The following is a 27366-nucleotide window of genomic DNA, read 5'->3' as shown; positions in this document are numbered from 1 at the left end:
GACTTAGAGCTTAGACCTAGAAGTCTTGGAACTGCTGAATCTGTGTTATCCATTTATAGGAATGATTTACTGCTTTATTTAAATTTAATTGATTCATTCTCCTAATCAACCCTTAACCATAAACACAAGCATTGATAAACCTAAAAATTGTTAAGCCAATTTGTTTCAATATAAGGTATGAGCCTATATTCTGGTTATTAATTCAGTTTTCTTGAAAAGAAAGACCATAATTTTCACCAAGGAGTTAACCTATTTCTGTTTATGCAGAAAAAAATTACATCTTATTAGCTTCCATTTATTAAGCCTTCTCATGGTGTGTGACTGGCTTAACGAAGTGTAGTAAACAGTAAAACTGTTTATGTGTTTATGATATTAAATACCAGTTCTGTCATAACATCTCTCTAAAATTTTTGCATGGTAATTTACATGACAATGTTAAAGGGATTGTTCACCTAACAATGAAAATGTGATGTGTTTATCTGCTTACCCCCATGGCATCCAAGATGTAGATATCTTTGTCCATTTTTTTCATATAATTTTTTTACTTCTGATTCACGCAATGTCCAAACTGTACGATCTCTCCTAACCGCGTCCTGCTGAGTGTGTTCTCAAGCAGCCACGTTATAAGCATCTTCTTCTTCTTCTTGCTTTACAACGGATTGCAGCCTTATGTATTACCACCACCTATCTCTCAAGTGGACCACTGGCACTCCTAATTAAGATTGAAGATAGAGTGTCAGTGGTCAATTTGAGAGATAGGTGGCAGTAATATAGTTATAAGGCTGCGATCTGCCTTCATTTGCATTCTACTGAAGAAACAAAGTCACCTACTTTTTGGACGCACTGGGGGTAAGCATATTATTATTATTATTTTTTTATCTTAACTCTTTTTGCACAGCTAAAATAACTGATCTTTTGGGTTTTAATTAGGTCTCCTCTAACAGATTCGCAAAAAAAAAAAAAAAAAAACGTGGAAGAATTGAAAATTAAGCAGACTTGACTTGACTTGACTCGATAAGCAAAGTGGTGCTTTTTGTCAGCTGCATGTGTTTCATTAAAAAAGTAACCACTACATTGCGAAGTAAGAGAGAAATTACATTAATTTACACATTATAATATTTTATTTTTCTTAGACATCCTCAATGATGTAATCTGACAATCATGCAATTCAGAAGCCTACTATGCTTTAAGTTAAAATCTCAAACAATGGATTTTACTATTGAAGTAATGATGCTGCTGTATGGAAAACATTTTTTTTTTTTCAAACTCTTTTTTTTTAAAGTTACATTTACCAATGTAGCTGCTTGTAGTATTTAAAACAATTAAACTATGCATTATTATACCTCAAAAAGTCTGATTATTGCAGCAGTATGATTCTGTGCATGTTGTTCCTTTTTTAAAACAAACTGTCAAAAATTATCTGAGAGAATATTTGATTAAAGGAGTTCTCTCTGTGTTCTACGTTGGCTGTCAAAACAGAATAACTACATTTGTGAAACTAAAGTTTGACAGCACAAATAAATTATTCCACAACACAACAGCAACCGTTTAAATTAAACATTTACATTAAACATACTTTTACTGTAGCTCTAGAGAATGCAGAACCTGTTAAGTTTCCACTGGGAAAATTCAAATGCATTCTCACAGCTAAGATTGGCCAAACAGGCCAAAATAATTCCAAAATTTGGCAGGCCACAGTGGAAAAAGATTTTGCTTTAGAAGATCCCCAGCAGAGAACCCTGATTGTCTCTCAGCAAATGCCACCTAACATCAGTCAGCCTTCAATTCGTGGCCTTTGTGAGTTCTAGAGATATAATGAAACCTAACAAAAAAAAAAAAAAAAAAAAAAAATTATGTTAGCAGAAAAGGTTAGGCGGCCATGAGTGCATTCATATTTTTTATTAAAATATATACTTAAAAAATGTGAATATAAAACACTTTGACAACATTCATTCACACAAGCTCAGTGTACTGCAGCATTCCAGTTTGATTTCAATGTAATCTGCAGTTTTGCAAATTAAGCAAACTTCACACAAGCAAATGAAGTTGAATTGAACTACATCTCATACAGATGTAGAAATGCTCCCCTGTTCCTCTGTAAGCTTTCAGTGCTGTAATGATAATGCTGCAATTATGTTTCAACAAGGGAGCACTTCACAAAATGTGTAGAGAGGCTGAGTCTGTGATAAAACATTTCTCCACTCACATTTAAATGTAGACAATTTAACTGAAATCCCTTTATGGAAAGTCCTGTTAAAGAGACAGTATATCCAAAAATGAAAATTCTGATTCTTTACTCAGCATCACATCGTTACAATCTTGTATGACATAGCCTACTTTCTTCTGTGAAACATAAATTCTGGAGACTTTCCTAATGACTTTGTTCCATACAATCACCATGAATGAGAACTGAAGCTTTCAAGATAAAAAAAAAGGTTGCAAAATCACCTTAAATGAATACATACAGTACATTCGTGCAATAATATAAGCCTTCTGAAGTCAAAAATTAGCTTTGCGTGAGATTTACACCAAACTTTAATCATTATTTACAGATAATGTTACCTAAATTGAGCCAGTGATAAGATGTTGGGAACAGGATCAATCTAAATTGTAAATGAATCATTCAAACCAATTTTGTGAAGTGAATCAACCAGTTCATTGAAAAGATGATTCAAATTCTTAAAAATGGACTCAAATATATGTTCACATAAAGCATCAAATTACTTTGAAAGACATTAAATATTTTTGTATTATATTTTTATTATGTTTTTGCTTATTTTTATTTATTTATTTTTTTTGTAGGCTTGAAGGCTTCAGTTCCCATTCACTGTAACTGAATAAAATAATTATAATAAAAATAAAAATCTCCTTTCTTTCATCAAAGAAAGAAAGTTGGATAAATTTCCTTTTATTTTTGCCTAGGGGGCGAATATTCATAAAAAATAAAAATAAAATAATAATAATAAAAAACATACATTTGAAGAATTTCTAAGAAACATAATTAATTTTTCATCAATTGTTTTTGTCATAACATCATGGAACAAAAAATGTAGCACAATGTGATTTGTGATGCAGGATATGTCACCATCATCAAGGAAGAGGAACAGGGAAAAGTCCTTTACAGTCAGTTAAAGGCAGTCATGTCACTGTCCATGTATTTATTCACAAAATCCTTCATTTATTTTGCTCCTCAGTCAAGTGTTTTTTTTTTTTCTAATAAAAAAAAAAAAAAAAAAAAAAAAAAAAAATCACCATCACTTCTCCTATTAACACAAAATCACCTTACCACAACACCATCCACGAAAAAAATCCATCATAAAAGTGAAATTCTGCTTGTGTTGGTAGAAAACAAAGAAAGAGGACTTGTGAAGTATCCTTTTTTTCTTCCTTTTCAAGTTATGCCTCAGAGCGCAGAGTGAGATCCGAGCGTACATACAGATAATAAGAATGTCATTGAACAGGAGCCTAGATGGCAACTCCCGTATCCTTCCCGATGTACATGTCAGCAAGCTTTTTAAATTGCGGGCCCCAGTTAGAGAGGTAATCATATTCATGGTCTCCCTCAGTCACAGAGGACTCCAGAGAGCTCAGTGACTCAGCAATTGATCCATTGCCCTCATATGCGTAAGTGGCGAGAGAGTCATAGGGAGGCGCGAAAGGGTCTGTGTCGTTTTCTTGCAGTCTGCTAATAATGAAGTCTCTGACATCGGCACACTCCTTCATGGGTGAAGGTCTGTGATAGGGAAAGAGCATCTCTGGGATGATGTCTCGGCGCAGCTTGTTGCTTTCAATCACCTCCGGGTGGCGCAGTGTGCCGATGTCAAAAGCCTGCGTGTCCTCCTCGCCGCCGCCCTCGTCATTGTAGCTGACTACATTATCCCTGACGTCCTCTTTGGAGATGATCAGCGGTTCCTTTCTCCTCTGCTTCTTTAGAGCTGAGAACAGCACCACGATCACTGGAAAAGAGTGAAAAGATACACCTTGGGTCAGTGTTGTTATTGTTAAAGTCGGCATAAAAATTGAAATTCACCCTGTTTATTTTGTAAATGCATTTTATGTATCTTATTGAGGAGAATTCATTCATACATGGCAATCATTTGTTGAACATTTTTTTTTAGCTTGTATGTTTTTTTTTTTTTTTGTTTGTTTTTCAAAATGGATCTTCCAGTTAAATGACAGACTTGTCTTGTGATGTTTACAGGACTTAATCATTTAGCGCACTTAAAAACCTGGCCCTTTACAATCTCTCATTCAGATTTTCCTTTATTTATTTATTTATTTATTTGTGGTTAATCCATTTTACTCAGATATACATCACAATATGGAAGAAAATATTTGTAGCTATTTATATCATTAATTTAAAATTAAAATAAAATAAAATTAAAATAAATTGCTGGGAAAAACAACAGTAAACTGAACTAAATACATTTTCATGACAAAAAAAAACAAAAAAAAAAATCATCCCTAAACTAACTTTAGTTTAAGGTTTTGTTAGAATTCAACTGTGATTCACACTCAAAATTAATAAATTCTGTCATAATTATGTTATAAAAAATGAGTGTGAATCACAATTAAATTCTTGATACAACTCCTGAATTGGATGAGAAAATACCACTAGACTGTAATAATACTAGACTGTGCTGAGAACATGAACACTATTAAAGATGTTTTTTTTTTTTTTTACATTTCAACTTTGGAAGTTCTAAAATACTAAAACTAAAATAAATACTGAAAAACTGTAATAAATACTAAAACCAGAAAACTAATACCTGGAGATGGAAGCTAATGAACACTAAACTAACCTGAAAAGGCAAATTGAATAAATAAATAAATAAATAAATAAATAAATAAATAAATAAATAAATAAATAAATAAATAAAACTATAATAAGTCTGCCTTGGGTTATGATGTGAATTCTAAAATCCGATGGCCATTAACTCACTAAGCAGGATGAGGATACAGAGAAGTATCGCCACTAGGGCCCCAGTGCTGAGGCCAGCAGAGAGCAGCAACGCGTCGACACTGCAGGAACGCATGTTGCCGGTGGCGTCACAACTGCACACGCGAATGGTCAACGTGCTGGTGCTGCTCTGGATGGGGTAGTCGCTGTCGGAGATAACTACTGGCAGATAGTAGACACTCATTTCACGCCTGTTAAATCCACTTCTTCTGGTCAGGATTCTGGCTGTGTTATCTTTGGGAGAGGTGGGGGTTAAGAGAACATTCAAACAGTCAGAGCTGAAGATATTATCTCATGCTGAGTCAAACAACAGCAAAAATAAAGCTGTTTTTGTTGGTGCCAAAACAGAAAAGAAGATTAAACACATGCATTTTCCATAAGATTTGAGATTGAAACGTCAAAGGAAAGATTTATTCACCTTCATTATCAAAGATGGTGAAGTTTGGATTCATTGAACTCAAGCTGAATACAAATTTGTGACCCACAAGAGGATCGTCTGTGTCGATGGCACTGATAGTCTGTATGAGCTGGAATGGTAGGCAGGTTTTTGAACCATTTCATTTTATATAAAAAGCATTCACATTTTTTTAATGATACATTCATAACAGTCATAAGCAAGGATAAAGTATAAATACCTGCCCAGCTTTGACATTCTCACACACAAATGTCTCATAAATCATGGCAAATTCTGGCGCATTGTCATTCACATCCAAAACCTTTATCAAGACAGGAACACGGCTTCTTTGATGAGGGTTATCTAGAGGAATAACGTAAAGATTATCACAATGTAAAGAAGGCAGTATATATACATTATATGATGTGTCACCAGGCTGTTTCGTTATGCATGTGCTCACTTACTTATTTCACTGGCCAGGACTGAGATGTTGTGCCACTTTGACAGTTCCCTGTCAAGAGACTTAAGAATTGTGATGGATCCATTCTTGGGGTCAATGTGGTAGAGTCTCTCAGTGTCTGTGTGTTGATCTATTGCATATCTATGGGCACGTTTAAGAAAGAAAGGAAAAAAAAATGACAACAGTCACTCACATTCCATGAAATTTAAAGAAGGGCAGCCATTGCATATTATAACTTGGATCATATTAGACAAATGCCAACTGTCAGGCTATTATTGTAAATGAGATTACTGTGACACTTTGCTGTACTGTATGAACCATTTTAATTTGCACAATCTGCATGTAGCACTTTGACATACATATTCAAATGGTCATCCTTTTTGCTGCATACCAATATTTTCCATGCAAATTAGGCTTATAGATAATATATTACACACCAAAAGTCAGCACTATTGGTGTTTGTGTACATTTTCTAGGCATCATGGCATCAGCAATTCATCGTATGATAATCAAATAAAGAAGAAGAGCGAAAACTGGGCATATATCCAAACACACTGTTTGGATATATTATTTCTGCGGTCGATGGCATTTTTGTCATTTTAAAGAGTTGATTCAGGCACTAAATTATGTCAGATTCATCCTCCACAACCTGAAGCTATACCAGTCTGCAAGATTGGGAATTGCATTCAACAGATTTTTTTTTTTTTTTTCGTTGGGCGTGTGTGCACCGTTATCTGATTTGCATAATTTATTTAGAGAATCGGGTGCAGTGCAGACAGCGTGTGGAAATAAACTACCATATGCTACCGTGGGTGCAAATCGTTTTAGTGAAGTCCCTGCAGTAAATGTTGAATAATTAAATATTTCAAATGCTCACTGGATTGGGTAATGTGTGGCATCAGGGTCCCAGGCTGTAATAGTTCCAACTGCTATTCCCTTTGGTGTGTCCTCATTGACCTCAAAGACATACTGAGGCCTGCTGAAGACAGGAGGCTCATCTACATCTTTGGCAGTGACCTTGACGATGGCTGTGTCTAAGAATGGGCCCAGATCAGTGAAGCTGGGGTCCTGGTGTGTGTTCGTCACCTCCACTTTCACTGTGTAAACGCGCTTGCTTTCATAGTCTAGTTTCTGGATGAAGATCAATAAGTATGTTTGTTTTCAAAGCATCATAAATCATAACATATTCATAAACACCGATACAGGGTTTTACCTTTTTGACGACGATAACACCCTCTTGGGTTGTCTCATCTGTTATTATATCAAGATATTCTTTGCCATCTCCATCTACAATTCTGTATTTCATTTCAGCATTTTCTCCCTCGTCACCATCGTTGGCTTTGATTCGACCCACAGTTGATCCGATTTCTGCTGACTCATAAGTGCTTAGGTGGTAAGAACCTTGAAAATGAAAGAGGTTATGTTCATTTCAACCATATAAGCACAATTTTATGCCCTTTTTTGGTCTTAATTCTAAGCCCTTCATGGTGTTTAAAGTCAAGATTTACCCTATTCAATTACTTAAAGCAGTCTTAATGCGCAATACTAGATGTATTTTCATTGGTGCATGTTATTCTTAACAAAAAATCTTTAATCATTTTGCTTAACTAAAATGCCAACAGCTTGCCAATTGCAAACAGCTAATTAAGCAGAATTTAAGTGAACTCAACATTTGTTTTAGCTCCATACAATTAGATTTTTTTTTTTTTTATACTATTTCTCACTTGGAAATACATCAGAAATACAATTCAGAGTTCAAGAAATGCAATATGTCAGAAAGACTATTCAAACAGTAGATGGGTTGCAATCCACATTGACTTCAAAAACACTTAATAAGTGCTTAATAAGCACTTAATCATAATTTAGTGATATCTTACTGTAAGCAAAACGTGGCGGGCTGTCATTAACATCTGTAAGGGTGACGTTGACCATAGTGGTTCCAGACAGACCACCCATCTGTCCTGCCATGTCTTTCGCTTGTATAACCACCTGATACTCCTTCCTCACTTCTCGATCCATATTGGAAAGAGCTATTCTGACAATTCCTGGACAGAAAACGTAGTATGATCAAAAAGCAGAAAAACATAATATTGTAATATCCTAATGTATATAATGTAAATGTAAATCAAATTCTCCATACACACACTGCATATTCTGCATTTATTATTAATAAAATAAATAATCCATATTGCACCTTTTATGTAGATACTTTTTCATTTATTATGATACATTCTTACTTTTTTTCCCAAAGCACATGTATATAATCATTTATTTATCCACAATTTATTCACAGTTTATTTCCAGGTAACCTACTGCATACTAAACAGTAACTTTTTTTAATGCTTTTTCACTTTTTCAACTTAAGTTAGTCTTTAAATTTGTTGTGTAAAAGCATACAAATATCTGCATAGTTACAACACTCAAAGTGCAATTCAAAAAGGAGATTTTTTTTTTTTTCAAAATATTTCACTTTTCAAAAACTACAACAAACGACTCGTTTTGACTAAAACTGATATTTTCCGGGATTTGTGATATCACAAATATTGACGAATGGGACGATACCTTGTTGTGCTGTACTAGAGAAGACAATGAGTGTTATCATTATGTTGGAGACACATTAGCTTTCCCAAGACAGACAAACTTAGAGTGGTTACAATCATCCAGGTTTAAATCACGCTCAAATTGATTTGATTTTGAGGTGTTGTAATAATGTAAAATATGTGAAAAATAATGTGTTTTTCAAACAACCTAGTATGAGAGCCTGCTCTACACCCCAAAAACAAAATCAAGACTTTGTAAAAGAGCATAATATGTATGTTCATAATGTGCATTATATATACCTTTAATATTTTTGTTTTCTAATAATATATTTGTTTTATAGCACTATACTTTCTTAAAGAGCCAGTATTTTCTATTCCTTCTTGGGTTTGTATTTATACCTTCATCTTAATATTTTTTTTTTATCCATAACCTTTATATTGCAACATTTATCAACCTTAACTTCTGTTCTTCCCAGCAAAAGTAATAAAACAAGCCAAGCATAGTAATTTGCTCCAATTCAAAGTTTTATTCCATTTCGTGTAAAACAAATATTCTTGTTGTAGCTGGATGTGTTAACCAGGCGCAGCAGTGTGTGATCTTTATGGTTCAGACATTCCACATAAAAAAAAATCACATCCCTGCCTCACTTTGTCAAATAGCCTCAGGCATACATAGTAGTGGTATGTCAGCAGAGAATATGTTTTCAGCAAGATGTTTGGAGGACTCACCAGTCTCTGGCTCCACAGAGAAGTAGGGCTGCCCTTCCAGAATGCTGTACACAAGTTTAGCACTGTTCCCATATGTGGCATCATCTGCATCAGTGGCATTGACTTCTATTACAAAAGTACCTATAAAAAAGAAAGAAAGAAAGAAAGAAAGAAAGAAAGAAAGAAAGAAAGAAAGAAAGAAAGAAGAGTTTAGAGAATGGAGAGGAGAGCAAATGGAGATGTTTGATTATAGATGTTATTAGTTAACTATAAAGATAACTATAAAGATAACTATAAAGATAACGATATTAGTTTATTCTGAGCGCACGTGCGTCTGTCGCTTTAAATCCTGTAGCTCGTTATAGAAGGATTGATTCTGATTGGATGTCAATGTTCAGCTGAAAAAAAAAAAAAATCGTCCTGAAAATGATTCCAACGATACCGTTTCTCTATGCCTTTATCGTTACACGGTAGTTGTAGTGTGGACTCTGCTATTCTTTAATATTGAGAACGATTTTTAGAACTATATCTTATCGTTATCTTTATAGTTATTGTGCTTGGTGTGAACGGGCCTTAAGTCTCCTTTCTTATGCTGACAGTCAACAGTGTAACATCAACAGTGTAAATAAAAATTTCTAAATACTAAAGTCTGCAAGTAACTTTACTATATTTATTTAATACTTCTCATCAGATTCTTCTTAAACCTAAATACATTACATTTATTGACTTACCGCATGCCAATATTTATTTCTCCTTATAGGCATTTTAGGATAAGCATCTGAGGCAAAGTCAATATTTCAATTAAGCATAATTGAGAACATAACCGAGTCTGCAGAACTGTGAAAGAGCAACCTCTGAGCAATAAAATATTCCTTCGGGTAGCAGTGGAGAAGACATAGTCACTTCAATATTACATTTAAAGTGATTAGCCTCTATATAAGACTTTTTTTGGGGGAAGGATTGTGTTTGGAAATACATTTATATTATATTACATTTCTCAAATGTGAAGAACCAAGCACTCAATAAATTTACTATCAAGGGGTACAGTCATGAAAACAAAGCAAATAGTTTGGTCATTGTTTTGTTTTCAAAACTGGATTATTAACATTCATTATGGTTCAAAGGCTACAGTGCCTCTAACCTAGATTTACCATCATTCCTTAAATTGGAAAACACTAATGGAATTGGTTTTGTCCTTGGATTGTGTGTCAGAGTGTAACGAGTGCTTCATAATATGATGATAGTTCCCCCTTGATTGAGGGCAATAATTTCATAAATAAGATTTACAGTCCCTTATAATAGATTCCAACTGGACATGAGAACCCATATCAGAGAAGGAAGAGCATCATTAGATTTTCTTTGGGGAGACAATATCAAACAGACTGCTTCACTGCTTGAGGACTGACTTGATTGGAAACGGGATAACCAGAGGTTATTATGATATTACTGAGAAGCAGCATGAATCTCCTGAATATGCATGTCCTGTGAATATGTATGGTGCAGTGTCACTGCTAGCACAGAGCCACTGATTGTGTGAGACAGTGGTGATAGATGATGTGAGAATGGGAATTAGATGTAAATAGTAAATGTGATAAGATGAGCAAATAGAATCTCTTCCATCAGGCACTACATCAGGACTCAAGAGAGGCAGTGCCTTGCGGGCACTGGTTTTAGTGTTTACATATATTTGCATTTTACTACCTTAAATGCACATTCCTAGAAAACTGCTATGTTTAGGTAATATGGTTATTTCTGATTATTAATAGAACCATGATACTAGTCTTATTTGTTTTAAATATTTATATTTACTTATGTGGCAACAAACACCAAATAATAAAAAGGAAATACGTGTACTCATTTAGCATTATCCTAGTTTGTTATGGTCTCGAGAGCTCTCTAGAGCATCACATTCTTTTTGTTTAGGGACACACCAAAATAATAATAATAATAATAATAATAATAATAATAATAATAATAATAATAATAATAATAATAATGCAGAGCCATTCAATACCGAACTTAACTTAATAACACACACCAAAACAAATATTTGTTTCAGTCTAACTCAAGTTTCCCCTAGTAATGTTAAATAACATGACAGGACAACATGATAAAGACTTTAATAAAGCCAAAACACCCCTAAAAAACTAAACTTAACAAGACAAGATAAATACTTAAATCAAAGCTGAAACAAAATTACCCTAATAAAACAAGCAAAACAACAACAACAAAATATTGTGAAAGTCTAGCTCACTGTTGTCTGAATGCTCCACTTCATAACACTACATGCTCCAAAAACTAGTCAAAAAATAAAAAAAATAATCTCTTGAAAAACCAACAGCACTGAGGCATCCATGACCTTAAAAACACTGCAGTGACAGGAATATCACACCCTGGTGCAGTATTCCAGCATGACAGTAAATGCACTTCAAATAACAACACCGAGAGAAAAAGTAATTTTCATTCACTCACCGACGTCTGACATTTCAGGTACACTGGCAGTGTAGACAGCCTTGGTAAATTTGGGCTCATTGTCATTGATGTCATGTATCTTGACAATGAATTCAGTGGCAGGCTCCAGAGGGAGGCCCGTGATTTTGTTGAAAGCCTGGGCCTGCAGTGTGTAAGAGGCCTTTTCCTCTCTGTCCAGTCTCTGTGTAGCATGTAAATCCCCAGACTTCTCATCGATACGAAAAATTGTGCCTGCTCCTTCCCCAGAGAGAACATATCTGGCAGTTCCATCCCCTCTGTCTTTATCTGAGCGAAGCTGCATAGATAGAAAGCAGACTGTGACTTAACACAAGTTTTTGTGTCGCAATGCACAAATTAGATATTTGGCACATTATTTGTGAATATTGTTATTGGCACATTATTTGTGAACAAACACTAGTAGAGTAATAGAAAGTCCTTCCTTCAGCAAAATGTTAATATGATATGCTGTCGTGTTTTATTAACCAGCGGACTTCAGCTAGACTTGTTTTCAATCATGGTTAGCAGCTTAGAAGAATCATCTTTTGGTGGGAAAGCTCTCTAGGGACAATAGAAACTCATAAAAGCCACAGTCTTAAGAGTAGAAGTCTTCAGAACATATTCCATTAAATACTAATGAAGCTTTTAGTCAGTTTTTACCACTGCATTTTCATTGCATTTCCATTTGCATTGCTAAAAATATAAAATGTTCTTCCTTTTAGAACATGATTGAGTTACATGACTTTTCATTTTAATAGTGATAATTCAAATCCAAATTGTATTTATTGCTATCGTTGTCCATATTGTCATCCTTCTACTTAGAATAAACCCATAAAACTGGATCTCATCACTGATGTTAGAAACTAAATCGCTAATATTTTGTAGTCTTTCAACGTTTTAGTTATTTATTTTATTTATTGCCCTTTTCTTAATAAAACCTTTAGCATGTTTGACGTCTTGAAATAACGTGATAATAATGGCACTTTGTTTGAGAGAGAAGTAACTAGCAAAAGTAAAGTTAACTAGCAGTGAATAAAGGTTGGTTTTGTAAAATAAACCGTTTACTGTAAGATAATACAAAAGTTTATTATTGTAAAATAAAATGTAAATTTATGGGGGGGGAATGGAAATGTGAATTTTGGAATTTATTTTTATGAAATTATTATTTAGAATTATGAAATTATTTTTTATAATTTCATTCATTATTGATTAAAGTTTTTAAAATCTGGATAAATGAACAAGCCTTAAAATAGAACATTTTTAATTTCAGCCCTCTTAAATATTGGGTAAAAGTAATTAGAAAAAGACACAGTCATATTATCTTTCTTTAAAATCTTAGTAGGGGACAGAAAAGTTCCCCTAACTGAAGAATCACTCTGATATACCGCACTAGTTGGGTCATTTAGTTTCCCTTAAATGAGTTTATTTGCCCTAAAGCTGTCTAACTGTCACTTTCTGATGCTTAATTACATTTCAACCAGTGGGATGAGACTCTATGGGTTCTAACAGGTTTCAACAGATTGAAAAAAGAAAGAAAGAATAAGTTGGTGTTTCATGCATTTATGTGTGCAGATGCAGGTCCAGCATCTGGTCAGATTTATTTAATGCATTTATCCTGGGCTCTAAAGGCTGTTTTTAGAGAGAGAGAGTGGTCTGATTCTACATATCTGGCAGTTCCATCCCCTCTGTCTTTATCTGAGCAAAGCTGCATAGATAGAAAGCAGACTGTGACTTAACACAAGTTTTTGTGTCGCAATGCACAGATTTGATATTTACCAGCTATATCTACCAGCTGACCCTTCAAACACACTCAGCAGGATCTCATAACATTTTATGTTTTCCACACTGACTGACAGAGAGGGCAAATGAAAAACATAGGAAAACATCACAAAGCAGAATGTTGCAAACTATTTATTTGATAAATATGATTTGATACTTAAAAAACGGAACTTTTAAATTATGAAATTGATTATATCATTAAATTACTTATACCCACTTCACTTTATATTTGAAACCCATTTTAACATTCAGTACGCCTTAATTTCAACTAATTATGTTTTCTTTTTTTTCTTTTTTTACGTATGGTTAAAGTTTGTTTACTGATAAACTTGGAAATCTACAAATACTATATTTGAACAACTTAAGTAAAAAAAAAAAAATGTGTGCTTTAATTGTTGTTTTTTGTTCACTGGTAAATAAAACACCTTAGAAACAATAGATATTTTTTTTATTTGAGTATCGATACTTTCAATACTCAAATCAGTATCAATATATTGATTCAGTGTGCGCGACTTCCAGTGTTTGCCTAATCCAGACATTTGTACAAAACAGCTTGTTATGCCATTTGATATTGGACACATCTCGGTTTCGTATGTAACTCTCATTCCCTGAAGGAGGGAATGGAAACGTTACATCAGAAAGGGTCTGACAAATGGGATCTCGCCCGAGAGCCCAATCACCTTCGAGTGGTTACAAAACGAGCCAATGGTACGCCAAGTACCTTGATCTGCGGAATTTGCATCGCGAGCTCTGCCCCGCAGAGCGGGTATATAAGGAAGTTTCAACGACAGAGCTGGCAAGGGGCTTGCCAAGGGAAAGACACATGCTATGAAGAGACTTACTGTGGACATACACATGTGGAATTGCCCAGAAAGGGGAATCACAACACATGGAGGCACCTAGTCCCACACAGGGCTGACCAAAAGGGCATGTACGCAAGTGCTGGACATCAACAGTGCTGGATGAACCCAGGGTTCTGAACTGAGGAACTCACCTGAGGGGAATAGTGCACGCATCCAGTCCGTGGAGTGGAATGGTGCAGCAAGCAGATTGACACCGAGCAGGTCCTTACTGGCCTGAAGGAGCGAGTTTCCGGGAGGACACAGGCTCTACACGGAGATTATAAATGTGTTAGGTGTCGCCCAGCCATCAGCTTTACAGATGACTGTTAGTGAGGTGCCATGCCCCAACGCCCAGTAGGAAGCTACACTCCTAGTTGAGTGAGCTCTCATCCTTAAGGGGCATGGCAGGTCTTGAGCCTGATAAGCCAGGATAATAGCATCCACTATCCAGTGGGATAAACTCTGCTTGGAGACAGCCTTTCCCTTCCCTTCTCAGTAACAGACAAAGAGCTGGTCTGAAGTCCTAAGGCACTGAGTTCTGTCCACGTAGGTGCGGAGCACACGTACTGGACAGAGCAGCGCCGGGGCTGGGTCTGCCTCCTCCAGGGGCAGCGCTTGCAAGTTCACCACCTGATCCCTAAAAGGAGTGGTGGGAACTTTGGGCATGTACCCAGGCCGGGGTCTCAAGATAACATGAGAGTTGGTCAGCCCGAAATCCAGGCACGCTTCATCAACCGAAAATGCCTGCAGGTCCCCGATCCTCTTCACGGAAGCCAAAGCCATCAGGAGCAAAGTTTTCAAAGATAGAAACTTTAGCTCTACTGAGAGCATGGGTTCGAAGGGAGGCCTCTGCAGTGCCGATAGAACCACTGCGAGGTACCAAGAGGGAACTTGCTGAGGGTGAGGCAGATTGAACCTCTTTGCTCCACTCAGGAACCTGATGATCAGATCGTGCTTCCGAAGAGACTTACCTTCAACAGGTTCATGTTGAGCCGAAATGGCGGCCACATAGACCTTGATGGGGGAAGGAGACAGCCTTTGTTCCAACCCCTCCTGAAGAAAGGAAAGCACTGACACGATCGGGTCGCCGTGAAGAACACCAAGTGACAAAGAGGTTCCACTTCAAAGCATAGGCTTGTCTGGTGAACACGGCTCTAGCTAAAGTGATGGTAGCTACCACCTGAGCTGACCCGCCCAGAACCCACATATGTAGGTTCCAAAGATGGGAACTTGGGTGCCAGATCTGAGAAAGAAGGTCTTTCCTCAGAGGAATTGGCCTGGGAGGGGCTGTCGCGAGGAGTACAAGTTTGGGGAACCAGGTCTGGCTTGGCCAAAAAGGCACAACCATTAGGACCTGTTCTTGTCCTCCCTGATCTTGCACAACGTCTGTGCAAGAAGGCTCACTGGGTGAATACTTGCGCAGGCCCAGCAGCCAGCTGTGTGCCAGAGCGTCCGTGCTAAATCAGCTGAACCGACTGGGGGCGGAGTCTCCATTACCAGGGACGAGACTGCTGCCGTGAGAGCTCGTCGGCTGCTCGATTGAGCCTGTCTGGGATGTGAATGGCATGAAGCGTCCTCAGATGCGTCTGGCTCCACAAGAGGAGATAGCGACCGAGTTGCGTGGCTGAGGCATCTGTTGACACTGCAACATGTCTGGACACAGGTTATAGGCAAGGCAAGTTTATTTAAAAAAATATATATTATTATAACAAAATTACTTATTTAAAATGAATTTAAAACAGTTAAAAAATTATTTTACATAAAATAAAATAAATAAAAAAAACAGTGAAAATATTCTCCATGTCTTGACTTGAAACAAAACATCTAATTCTTGCAATGTTTTTTAAATGATAGTATGCTGATTTAGTTACTGCTTTGACATGACTACTGAAACTAAGGTCTGTCTCCAGAATCACACCAAGATTCCTGACTTGATTTTTAGAGGGGCTTAACAACTGCAGTTTTTAAGAAGTTTGGAAAGGAGCATGCCCAGGAGCATGCCCAGTTGCCATGCCCATCTCGGGACTCGGTCATAAAGCCAGGGATGAAGCGGTCTCATATGGAGTAACCCAAGCAGTATGACCATATGCCCCAGGAGCCTCTGAAACCGTTTCAGTGGAACCGCTCTCTTGCCCTCAAATTGTCTCAGTCAATTCAGCAGTGACTGTGCGCGCTCATTTGTAAACTGCGGGAACATGGCGACCGAGTCTATTTCCATACCAAGAAAAGAGATCCTCTGCACAGGGCAGAGTTTGTTCTTTTTCCAGTTGACCTGAAGGCGAACGCCGGGCAAACTGAATCGCTTAGCTGAGCCTAATCATCCGGATGAGCCAACGGGATGACCTGGGAATCTCTAGCCAGACTCCCAGGAACCGATCCAGCGGGGTCAAGGGGACTACAGGCATACAAACAGTGGGGCACTGAGGTGGAGCAGACAGCCCCAGCATGGGAGGCATAGCGTCCATTAGCGGGGGCGGAGTGCGGGCACTTGTCTGACTCCAAGTAGCAAAGAGGGCATGAGAAGGCGAAGGGTTCTCGAGTCTGCTTTGCATGTAAACTGGCAAGGGTAGAGGGGGAACAAGAGCTGCAGGGCCAGTGGCGGAACAGAAAATAAATGAGAACAAAGGATTCTGGATTCTGTTACTCTTTTAGCTTAATAGAAAAACGCTCTTTTAAAAGTGCTGAAGTGCTCAGGGGAACGCGGGAGCTGACGCAGGAAACCCAGACAAACCGCTGAATTGCGCCGTCACACCAACACCAGTTAATTTGTCTTGAAACACTCTTGAATCACTTGAAAGCAGCAAGCGATGTGCTCGGCTCCGAACCCAAAGCTTGAATGAGAGTTCCTCGTGCTGCTCCTTATATACCCGCTCTGCGGGGCAGAGCCCGTGATGCAAATACTTGGTGTACCATTGGCTCGTTTTGTAACCACTCGAAGGTGATTGGGCTCTCGGGCAAGATCCCATTCGTCAGTCTCTTTCTGACATAATGTAGAACGTGACAGACTGAAAGGAAACTGGTATTTCTCATTGCCATATTTTGAGGTATTGTCGTAAAAGTAAACACAACATTGATGTATTTTTTAAGTTACAATCATTGCACTTTTATCCAGGCAGTCTTGCACACTCACAGAAAATACCTTATACTTTCATAAAAAAAAAAGAAAAATCGAAAGCACTTAGACTAGCATGCCCAAAGTTCAGAAAATATGTTCCAAGTAACCTTTGACCAAGTCATCCAAATGTTCTTTTTTATGGTGTTATTAGTATGTGTTATATGTGCTAAACAATAATAAAATTTTGAAAGAAAAAGTACAGCTCTTGGTGTCTTTGTCGTATTCCATGCTTTTTGTATGTATACAACACAGTCTGCTGCTGAATGTCACCATGGACTTCTCTTTCATGTAATTCAATGTGGCATTAATATAGCATGCCTCTGAACTGCGGCTTGATGAATTGCAGTCCCTTCCTTCACACAGCCACTGCAGACGGGTTTGAAGTCAATGGGGTGGTGAGTGGTGAGGTGAAAAAGAGTGAGTGAAATAGCCCATAATTGTTGATTCCTGTCAGGTCTCTGCGGAGCCACTTTGTCCTGGAAATGAGAGCAGTAAAAAACCAAACCCTGCTACAAAATATTCTGTCTCAAAACGACTCTCTCCAACTCTAGTTTACTTTCAGTCTCTCTGCCTCTGTGAATATTCATGCCTCAGTGAGTGTGTAATTCATATTTGTGCTACTTTATATTCTTTGATTATGGCATCAAGTTTTTCAAAGTGCCTGCCACACTGCGCCATTTTCAAATCCAGTGTCAAAACATATAAAGCTCAGAAAAATAAAACAAAAATCAGAAAAAAAAGAGGAATGCAAAAATCAGGCATTTGCATCTCCTCCAAGCCCTGTTTTGCTAGAAAAGCAGGCTCGTTCTGAGCCAATGTTATCGTGGACACTCACCTTGCCGACATACTGATAGTTACTCCCTGTGTATTCCTCCGACAGGAAGAACTGCCTCCACATCCAGTCCCTTTTGGATCTGTGCAGCACCAATTTATCTCCTTTCATCAGATGGTTCCAGTGAAAGAGATTTCCATCACTCTTCTCTAGCAATATGACTGGAGAGCTCAGGTGCGGAAAGACCAGTGGAAGCAGCCAGAGGAAGTGATTCATTATCATTGCAGCCAATCGATTGGCACGACGACAGTGACTCCTTATGAATAAGCTATGAACGGAGGGCAGTCCTGAATTGAAAGTAATGCAGATGGCGACATCAGCAATGCTGACATTGTAGAGTCGCCTTTGATCCTCCTTTGATTCCCTATAAAAAATAATCAAAGCAAAAAAGTTACAGTGTGTTGGAGGTCATTGCAGCCCTTGTCAAGATGCAACACCCGTTTCTTACACTGTAATCCCTTTGTTGTTCACAGAGTGTATCTCACAGGGCGTTCATTCAGTATTCTATTCACAGAAGATCAAACATGTAGTCTCACACAAACCCTTGCATATAACATAGCCATGCAATTAACAGAAATGCATTCATCGGTAAACACTGCTAAGATGGCATAGTACGCCAGGTCTGGGTTATGGTCCAGACACACTTTTCTCATCTGTTAAGCCAAAATGTTCTGTTTTTTACAACCTTCATAATAATATATATTTTCCGGACTATAAGTCACACTTTTTTTCATAGTTTGGCTGGTCCTGCGACTTATAGTCAGGTGCGACTTATTTATCAAAATTAATTTGACATGAACTGAGAGAAATGAACCAACAGAAAACATTACCGTCTCCAGCCGCCAGAGGGCGATCTATGCTGCTCAGTGCTCCTGTAGTCTATCACTGAAAACATAGAGCGCCCTCTCGCGGCTGCAGACGGTGATATTTTCTCTTAGTTCTTGGTTCTAAATAAATGCAACTTATAGTCCAGTGCGACTTATATATGTTTTTGTCCTCGTCATGATGTATTTTTGGACTGATGCGACTTATACTCAGGTGCAAAAATATGGTATATATAAAATATGGTATATATAAAATATGGTATATATATATATATATATATATATATATATATATATATATATATATATATATATATATATATAATACAAAAATAAAAGACTACATATACAGTAACAGATATACAGTTTTATGGTATTTATGTCATTAAATTACATAATTAAGGTTACAAATTAATGAAAAGACTTGCAACTGTTTTCCAGAACCCCTGCTGAACATATTTTGCTTTGTTCTTATTGAATTTATGGAGCTTTAAACATCAGATGTTGACACATTAATCATTTTGCGATGCAACTATTTCTGTTTATTTCAAAAAGCCTCACTTCTACCATCACTAGTGTAGTCTCAGCAGTAGCCTACAAAAAAAAAAAAAAAAAAAAAAATGTCATCATGATTGATAAAAAAAGGATATTGTGTAATATCCTATTCTTGTCCGAAGCCTCTCCGTATTCCTGTGTGTGCAGTAATACATATTCAAAACATTTATTTTTATGTGATTTTTTTTAATAATTTTTCTTTTTTGCTATATGAATTTTATAATCATATTTAAAATTGCCTAACCATTGTAGCCATGTTTTTATTATTATTATTATTATTATTATTATTATTATTATTATTATTATATCTAGGTTTGTGACGTTGCATTATATTTTTCTTCATATATATATATACAGTCGATTCTTGTGTGCACTTACATAATGAAATGAAATATTTCCTTATTCAAACTTATTAAACAAAAGGATGCCAAAATATTAAATAAATATAGTCAATAGTCATATATAAAGAAATAGACCAAGTTGCTACAAACAATATTGCTATCTGTCAGGATCTGCTTTCAATCCTGTACTGAGGTTAAGTTTAGAGTTGAGGTTCAGGTTTGGGGTTAGAGTTAAATTTGCATACATGATTATCTAGTAGCTATATAATTAGACTAATGGCTAAAAACATGAAGGAAATTTTACAGTCCAGGCTGTCATGGTGACAGAGACCAATTATTTCCAACAAAACCTCTGACTGTTATCCGGTCGAGGCCCTCAGCGTCATTATCGATCGAGAGAACGTTTGCATCTCATGTGGATTTTTTCTGCAGTCTCAAACAATGATTAAAACAAAGTCTGCGAGCGAATGAAGTGACAACCCTTATTCACAAATTGATTCTCATTCCAATGTCATCTTCTTATTCCCTTGTCCTCTTAATATGTTCCACATCTAAATCGATTTCCAGAGGGAGTACTATAGTACGGGTGTTATAGCTACATCAGAGCCGAGAGAAATCAACGTACGTAGCTGGATCAATAGCAGACCTTGATTATATGTCACTGAATGACTAGGGTTGGATTCAAATGCTGGTCACACGACCTAAAAGCTCTTGCTCGCTGCCTCAAATAGTGATTGCTGCTGGCAGAGTGGCCTGCCACTGTGTCTATTCCTGAGCTTTCAGGCTGAGTGTTTAAGCATGACAGCCAATGTGCGATACATTCAATTAACTGGGACTAAGTGAAACATTGCTCACCTCCTTTTCACCTTTTAGAGAGGATTTTTCACGAGCATCTCCTTAAATGTAGCAAACAGAGTTTTAATGTTGCTAAATGTTTGAATGCCTGTCCCGAGTGATATTTAACACCACTATTATTTTTCTGAATTTACTTTAAGCAAACACATCATTGTTCAACATGGACAGCAGGGTCCACCTTAGCTTTCAAGTTACATGGCTACAAGCCAAATAAATAAATAAATATGTATAAAGTAAATATTGATTTGACTTCATTTATCCCATAGCTTCCTGTAAGACAAAAATAGTCAATTAGATTTAGCCTAACAATAAAACATAATTGCAGTGACATTAATACTAAGATAATCTGAGATCTGAGGTTATTTTCAGTACAAACAATAGCTGATTCAAAATGATGGAAGTTCCGGAAGTATTTTTCCCATACAAATTTTATTTGATTTTTTCTTGTAATGCATCACAAGCCATGGACCGAAACAATCAGCTTCATTGAATTACAGTATTGCAAACTTAGATTTGAAGGAAAAAAATATATATTTGAAAATTCAAAGGTTCAAGACTCTGTAATTAATGGATTTAACAAGTGAAATATCTACAATCCCATGAAGCTTTGCGAACAATACAGACTTTGGTGTAATATATTTGTTATATATATAAATATATATATATATATATATATATATATATATATATATATATATATATATATATATATATATATATATATATATATATATATATATATATGTATATGTATATGTATATGTATATGTATATATATATATATATATATATATATATATATATATATATATATATATATATATATATATATATGTATATGTGTGTATATATATATATATATATATATATATATATATATATATATATACCCGTATATATATTTGTTTGAGTGTTTCTTTTGGCACAATTTAGTTAAGTTCTCTAATTGGTGGAGATTTCTCTGAAATGGGCCATTGGTGGATTTTCCCAAGTGGGTTAAAAGATTGAAATATTGATGAAATATAATGACATTTGACTGAAATTTTTGTATTGAAACATCTTGCATTCTATGATGAAACTTTCATGGACTTCTACATTAACTGTTCCGTTCTGGTGGAATGACCTGCCCAACTCAGGCTACAGTATGTTCACACGAAGCCAAGAGCTTTCCCTATCCAATCTTTTTTATTTTTTTTTCGTCTCAAGAAATATGTGTCCACACAAAACCTACACAAAACAAAGTGGTATACGTGCTAGACCAGTATTTGGTGCTGTAATTCTGCCACAGAGATACACTAAAAATGGAGAGGAATATTTGGACTATGCGCATAAACCTTTCGCGTGGTATACAAACGAACATGGAACAATACATTTATTAATCTGTGTTAATGTTAGTAATAAATAGACAATCGTTCAGTGTTTTTTTTTTATTATTTATTTTTTATTTTTTTATGTTTTTAATGTTTTATGTGAATTTGCAGTGTGTGGGTGAGACGTGGGCTGATGACGCATCGGCTGCATTTTCAGATTTATCCACTCTGGGACCCAGTTTCAAAATAATATCCAGTAAAATACTCAGAGACTGAGAGAAATTTCACTATGCCAAAACGGCGGATTTGTGTGGAGGAAACGCCTATACGATATAAAATGTATGCATTTACAGCAAAGCGCGTCTCCGTGTGGACGGGGGCCTCAATCCAAGCAGCTGAGTCCTTGATATTTTCAAGAAATGTCTCTTTCATCTTCATTTGACCCTCTAAATCTAGCACTAACACTAACTTTTCTAATGTTTATTCTAATTTCATCTTCTTGTTTTTTTTTTTTTTTTTTTTTTAACTTGACGCTCTAACATTTGCAATCTCTATTCTATTTCTATTCTAAATAGAAAGAATAGCCTCTAATACTATAGCATTCTCTATTCTCTCTACTTATTGTCTTTTTATTTATTATAAATAATGGCCTTAGTTATTTTTATTTAAAAATGACCCTCTAATGACCCTCTTTCTATTATTTCTACTTGTTAAATGTTAATTTAAAGGGGGGGTGAAATGCTATTTCATCCATACTGAGTTTTTTACACTGTTAAAGAGTTGGATTCCCATGCTAAACATGGACAAAGTTTCAAAAATTAAGTTGTACGTTTGAAGAAGTATTTTTGTTACCAAAATACTCCTTCCGGTTTGTCACAAGTTTTGGAAAGTTTTTTTCGAGTATGGCTCTGTGTGACGTTAGATGGAGCGGAATTTCCTTATATGGGTCCTAAGGCACTTCTGCCGGAAGAGCGCGCGCTCCCGTATAGCGAGGCTGAGCAGCACAACAGACGTTCACTGATCAGAGCGAGAGCGTCGCGAAAAGTCACAAAAGAAGTGTGTTTTTGGTTGCCAGGGCAAGACAACCCTGCACAGATTACCAAAAAAAAACAGCATTAAGGGACCAGTGGATGGAGTTTATTTTTACAGAGCATCAACGGAGTTGTGCAAGTGTTTTTGTTTGTTCCCTGCATTTCGAAGATGCTTGTTCACAAGGCCCAGTTTGACGACGGATTTGCGTATCATTTATTTCTTAAGAATGATGCAATCCCAAGGAAAAAGGGTCACGATCGTGTGTTGGAACCGCAGGCGGTGAGTAAAACTGCTTAAAATATCTCTGCCTCCTTGTTAGTGCGTCCCCTCCCATGCCAGAGACCCGGGTTCGAGCCCTGCTCGGAGCGAGTCGTTGCTGCTGCTGCTTTCGTTCAGTTTCAGCCTCTGGATCTGATTATGGATCATAAATATACGGCTGAATCTGACTGTAAGCCATGGTTTGTTTCGGATGATGGGTTTTCCCTCACGGTAATGTCACAGCTTCCACATCCTCTCAACGCAAAAGCCTATTCGCGCTCGTGATTCTTTAGCTCCGCCCACACGTCACGCCTCCAGCAGGTCGTGTTTTTCCGGGAAAAATCGGTACAGACTATCTTTCTCTTATGAATATAATAAAACTAAAGACTTTTTGGATTTATGAAGGATGCAGTACTACTCTATATGTACTCAAGATTAACAGGATATTGAGTGAAAACGAGCATTTCACCCCCCCCCCCCCCCCCTAACATAAAAAAAAAAATCTAGCTGCATATACAGTACTGTTAGTCAAAGCCCCACCCTTTCTCCGCCCATGAACTCCTCCCCTTAATGTCCTCTTTTTGGAAATCTGAACTACTGTCACCCTAACTTAAGTGCAGTTACGAAAGGTTAAAAGAGCAAGAGAAAATAGGGGGTTTTAACATGGATTTGAAATCAGAAAAATAAGTTGAAATAATGTGGGCTTCAACAAAAGCATATACCATCAATTAACCTTATGTCTCACAGAACAGTGGGTCTAAAGGCTTATAAGGCTTATAATTGTTAAAATAAATTATCCTATTGAAAATTAATAGGATTTTTACTTTCCAAACTGACTCTCACTCTATTCAAAAATATCAGACCACGGAATGCCACGACTGAACAATCATAATCAAGTATTTCAGAGCTCCCACTTCATTGCTGACCTCTAACATCTCAGAAAATTCATCACATTCCAACGTCCTTTGTTTTTATACAGAATAATTTCAAATCGAACAACTTTCCTGTCAATTGGAAAGTCATTTTCACTAAAATACTTTCCAGTTCAACACATTTTTTTGCAAAGTTCTTGAAAATGCACATTGTATTCGTCATTCACACATAACAACAGTGGCCAACCAGCTGTCTAAATATATTTTTTCATTGTTTAATATTGTTTAACAAAGTGCTGTGTTTTCCTTGTTAATTCCCCATCTTGCCCCCAGCTGGCATAAAAACCATTTTTGTTTTGTAACATGTAATTCACTTTGATTATTATTATGATTAAATGCTGCAGTTATAATTTAAACTCTTACCATGGACCTTATTAGAATATTAATCCTAGATGTGCGCTGCATAATAAGCAGCCTTTGACATCTCATGAATTTTAAGGTGTAAGTGGTCAGTGATTTGGCCGGGGAAAAGGAGAGATGGGCATAAGATACACTTTCGGGACGTGCCATATATCACCTATTAATTAGAGATTTAGCAATAATGCCTGCAGCTCAGAGTCAAGTACACTTAGTACTTGTATCTAAGCTATCATGGAACCAAATCTGGTCTCTCTAATGACATATAATTTTTTTTTTTTTTGCCTGGATTCTGGTGCTTATCCAGGTGAATATGCAAATCTAATGCAGATTTCTATGCCCATGACCGTCCTTGCCATATGTACAGCTGCTTAAATCACCTACATAACTGCATATGTTTAAGTGCTAGAGGGAAACATTTACATTTAAGGGATTCTTTTCCAATACTCTGACACCAACAACAAGCCACATATGCAACAGTTACCACTTGGGGGAGCCCAAGACCTTTTCCTCTCTTCTCCTCCCTGTATGAATCTCCCCATCACTCCATCCCTCATGCTGGACGGCTCTCACAGCTGGCCTCTCCCTTGCAATATTAATGCCCTGTCTTCTTTGTTTTGAAACTTTGGTACAGATCAGATATGCACCATGTTGATTGCCTGCCTGGAGGATCCGCTTTGATTCTGCCAGGTTCACAGACTCAAGGCAATCATTTACACCCGGAGTTATTAGATAGAACACTTTCTCTGATTTTGTGTGGCTCTGAGGATCTAATGAATTCAAGAGTGCGATTCGGCAGGAGCTGACGGAGGTCTTGTCTGATTAAAAAAATTATGTGTGTTGTCAGAGAGGGGCAAAGAGGAAGGGAGGGCTGCCTGGTACACGTTTGCAGATACTGGAAATGCTGGCTAATATTGCTAGGGGTTTTACTGGTGACTAGAATTCAGACGGACGCTAGATGAACAGTCCTTGACCTCCTAAAATGTATTTTTATAGGTCACTTTCTCAGGTCAGGGCGTAAATATGATTATAGTACTTCCCTGAAAAGAAATACATTGGTTGGATCTTTCACCTCATTATGAGGCAAATTGGAGGGATGATATCAGAAGACAGAAACAGAAAGAGATAGAGGGAAAGAGCTTCCCTGAGTGGAAGCAAGTGGGGCTTTATCTCATGATTTATCTCAGTGTTGAAAGGCAATTATACATCTGACACTGGCTCAGAGGAAGTGTGCGCTTTAATTTGTGTGAAACAGTCATGTCATTATGTGTTCATGTCAGACGTATAAATCACAGTCTGCATATATTGGCTGAGTTCAGAAGTACAGCCATTCCTTTTTTTTTTTTTTTTTTTTTTTTTAAGTACACAGACAAGAATCAATCCTTATTGGCGATTCAGCCCTCAAAGGGATTTGTCTACAGTCTTACATTAAACTTCCAGACTCACAAGTGGTGCAAACAACTGACATGAAAGCTAGAAAAAAAACGAAGACTTTCAAACACTGAGCGCTGCTTATGCAGGTTTAGTGTTACAGCCATGCCAACATTGTACAGAATCTGCACCGCTTTAGCTAAAACCCGGGTTGAGGATCACAAACAGAGACAGTGGTGCATGAAAGCACTTTCCCTTAGTCGGCTGTGATATGTTTTATGTCAAGGATCAAACAAGCATGCAAACCTCTAAACACATGTGCACACCTCCATGTAAAAAAACAACGGGGTGATTAAACGCTTAAAGATAGAGGGAGGATTTTAGAAACTTCAACTGCCGTCATGACTCCAGTGGGTGGTAAAGTTTAACTAGACTAGACACTGTGTTAATATATATATATATATATATATATATATATATATATATATATATATATATATATATATATATATATATATATATATATATATAGTATAAAATAAAACAAGACTAACTACGGTATAATGATGTATGCATTTTGCAGATAGATAGATAGATAGATAGATTACAAATATCTAAATAAAAGAGCAGATGACTGGCATTTCATGTAAGATTATATGATCTGGCATGTCTGTGGCATTATGACAGAGGTCAAAAGCCATTCAAATCTATTACATTAAAAATCCAATCCATTATGAGGTTGTTGAGGTTGTTACCATGGAAAAATGCAATTACATGCAGAAGGAAGCATTTCAAAGTATTTCGATTTCAATTTGAGTTTGCCTCTTGTCTGTTCTACAGCAACAATTTAAAACTAGTAATAAAATTGCAACACCTTTTAAATGCTATTCAGATTAGCTGGCGTTTATCTGAAGTGTACGAAGCATAAGGCTCTTACCTTAACAAAACAGACTCCTGTGCTCTTCTGAGAGCATGTCATCCTCATGGAAGTACGACGCTGGCTTCTGTACTCGCCTCTTGGCAGCGCTCAGATTCCAAGACTGACTACAGTTGTGTGTGAGACTCCAGCTGCCTCTCTCTCTCTCCCTCCCTTGCTCACACATAAAGCCCTCTCTCTCCTGCTCTATCCTTTCTTTCTTGCTCTGCTGGACAAGGATGCAGTTTGCAGAGGGCAGCAGGCTCTGATTGGTTGCCATTCATAAGATTGTGATTGGGGATGGAGTTGACTGGGAGGAGGGAGAGAGGGGAGAGAGACCAGTGTTGGCTACAGACCAGGGCATTGAAATGAGGACAGTGGGTTTAACACAGCAGGCATGATGACTTTCAAGAATTAAATCTTGGAATAAAAAACATTGGTAAAGGCCAGGAACCCGAGGCATATCTGTGACACGCTTAAAACTGCAAATCCTAAATCAGCCTAACAAAGGTTTTT

General features: G+C 36.9%; 1 protein-coding gene across 1 annotated transcript; it reads right to left on the bottom strand.

The window, feature by feature from the left end:
• Positions 1-1884: 1884 nt before the first annotated feature.
• On the bottom strand, positions 1885-27003 carry cdh10a (cadherin 10, type 2a (T2-cadherin)). Its single transcript, XM_052548830.1, has 12 exons — positions 26872-27003; positions 18103-18463; positions 11535-11829; positions 9084-9203; positions 7692-7859; positions 7028-7215; positions 6692-6945; positions 5819-5955; positions 5596-5717; positions 5379-5487; positions 4943-5194; positions 1885-3956 (listed from the first exon to the last, which is right to left on the bottom strand). The coding sequence occupies exons 2-12, from the start codon at positions 18319-18321 to the stop codon at positions 3466-3468; spliced, it is 2355 nt and encodes a 784-aa protein (XP_052404790.1). The 5' UTR covers positions 18322-18463; positions 26872-27003; the 3' UTR covers positions 1885-3465.
• Between the last annotated feature and the right edge of the window lie 363 nt (positions 27004-27366).

Source organism: Carassius gibelio, chromosome B2, assembly GCF_023724105.1.
Source record: "Carassius gibelio isolate Cgi1373 ecotype wild population from Czech Republic chromosome B2, carGib1.2-hapl.c, whole genome shotgun sequence".
In the NCBI taxonomy this organism is placed as follows: domain Eukaryota; kingdom Metazoa; phylum Chordata; class Actinopteri; order Cypriniformes; family Cyprinidae; genus Carassius; species Carassius gibelio.
The sequence above is the reverse complement of the archived record's forward strand: the minus strand, read 5'-3'. Positions and strand labels throughout refer to the sequence as shown.

Excerpts from the sequence above, each read along its gene's own strand:
- cdh10a (XM_052548830.1), bottom strand. The coding sequence starts at position 18,321 with ATGATAATGAATCACTTCCTCTGGCTGCTTCCACTGGTCTTTCCGCAC. Across the intron at positions 5,718-5,818 it reads AGTCCTGGCCAGTGAAATAA|ATAACCCTCATCAAAGAAGC; the intron begins GTAAGTGAGCAC and ends TTATTCCTCTAG. Across the intron at positions 5,195-5,378 it reads CACCATCTTTGATAATGAAG|ATAACACAGCCAGAATCCTG; the intron begins GTGAATAAATCT and ends CCTCTCCCAAAG.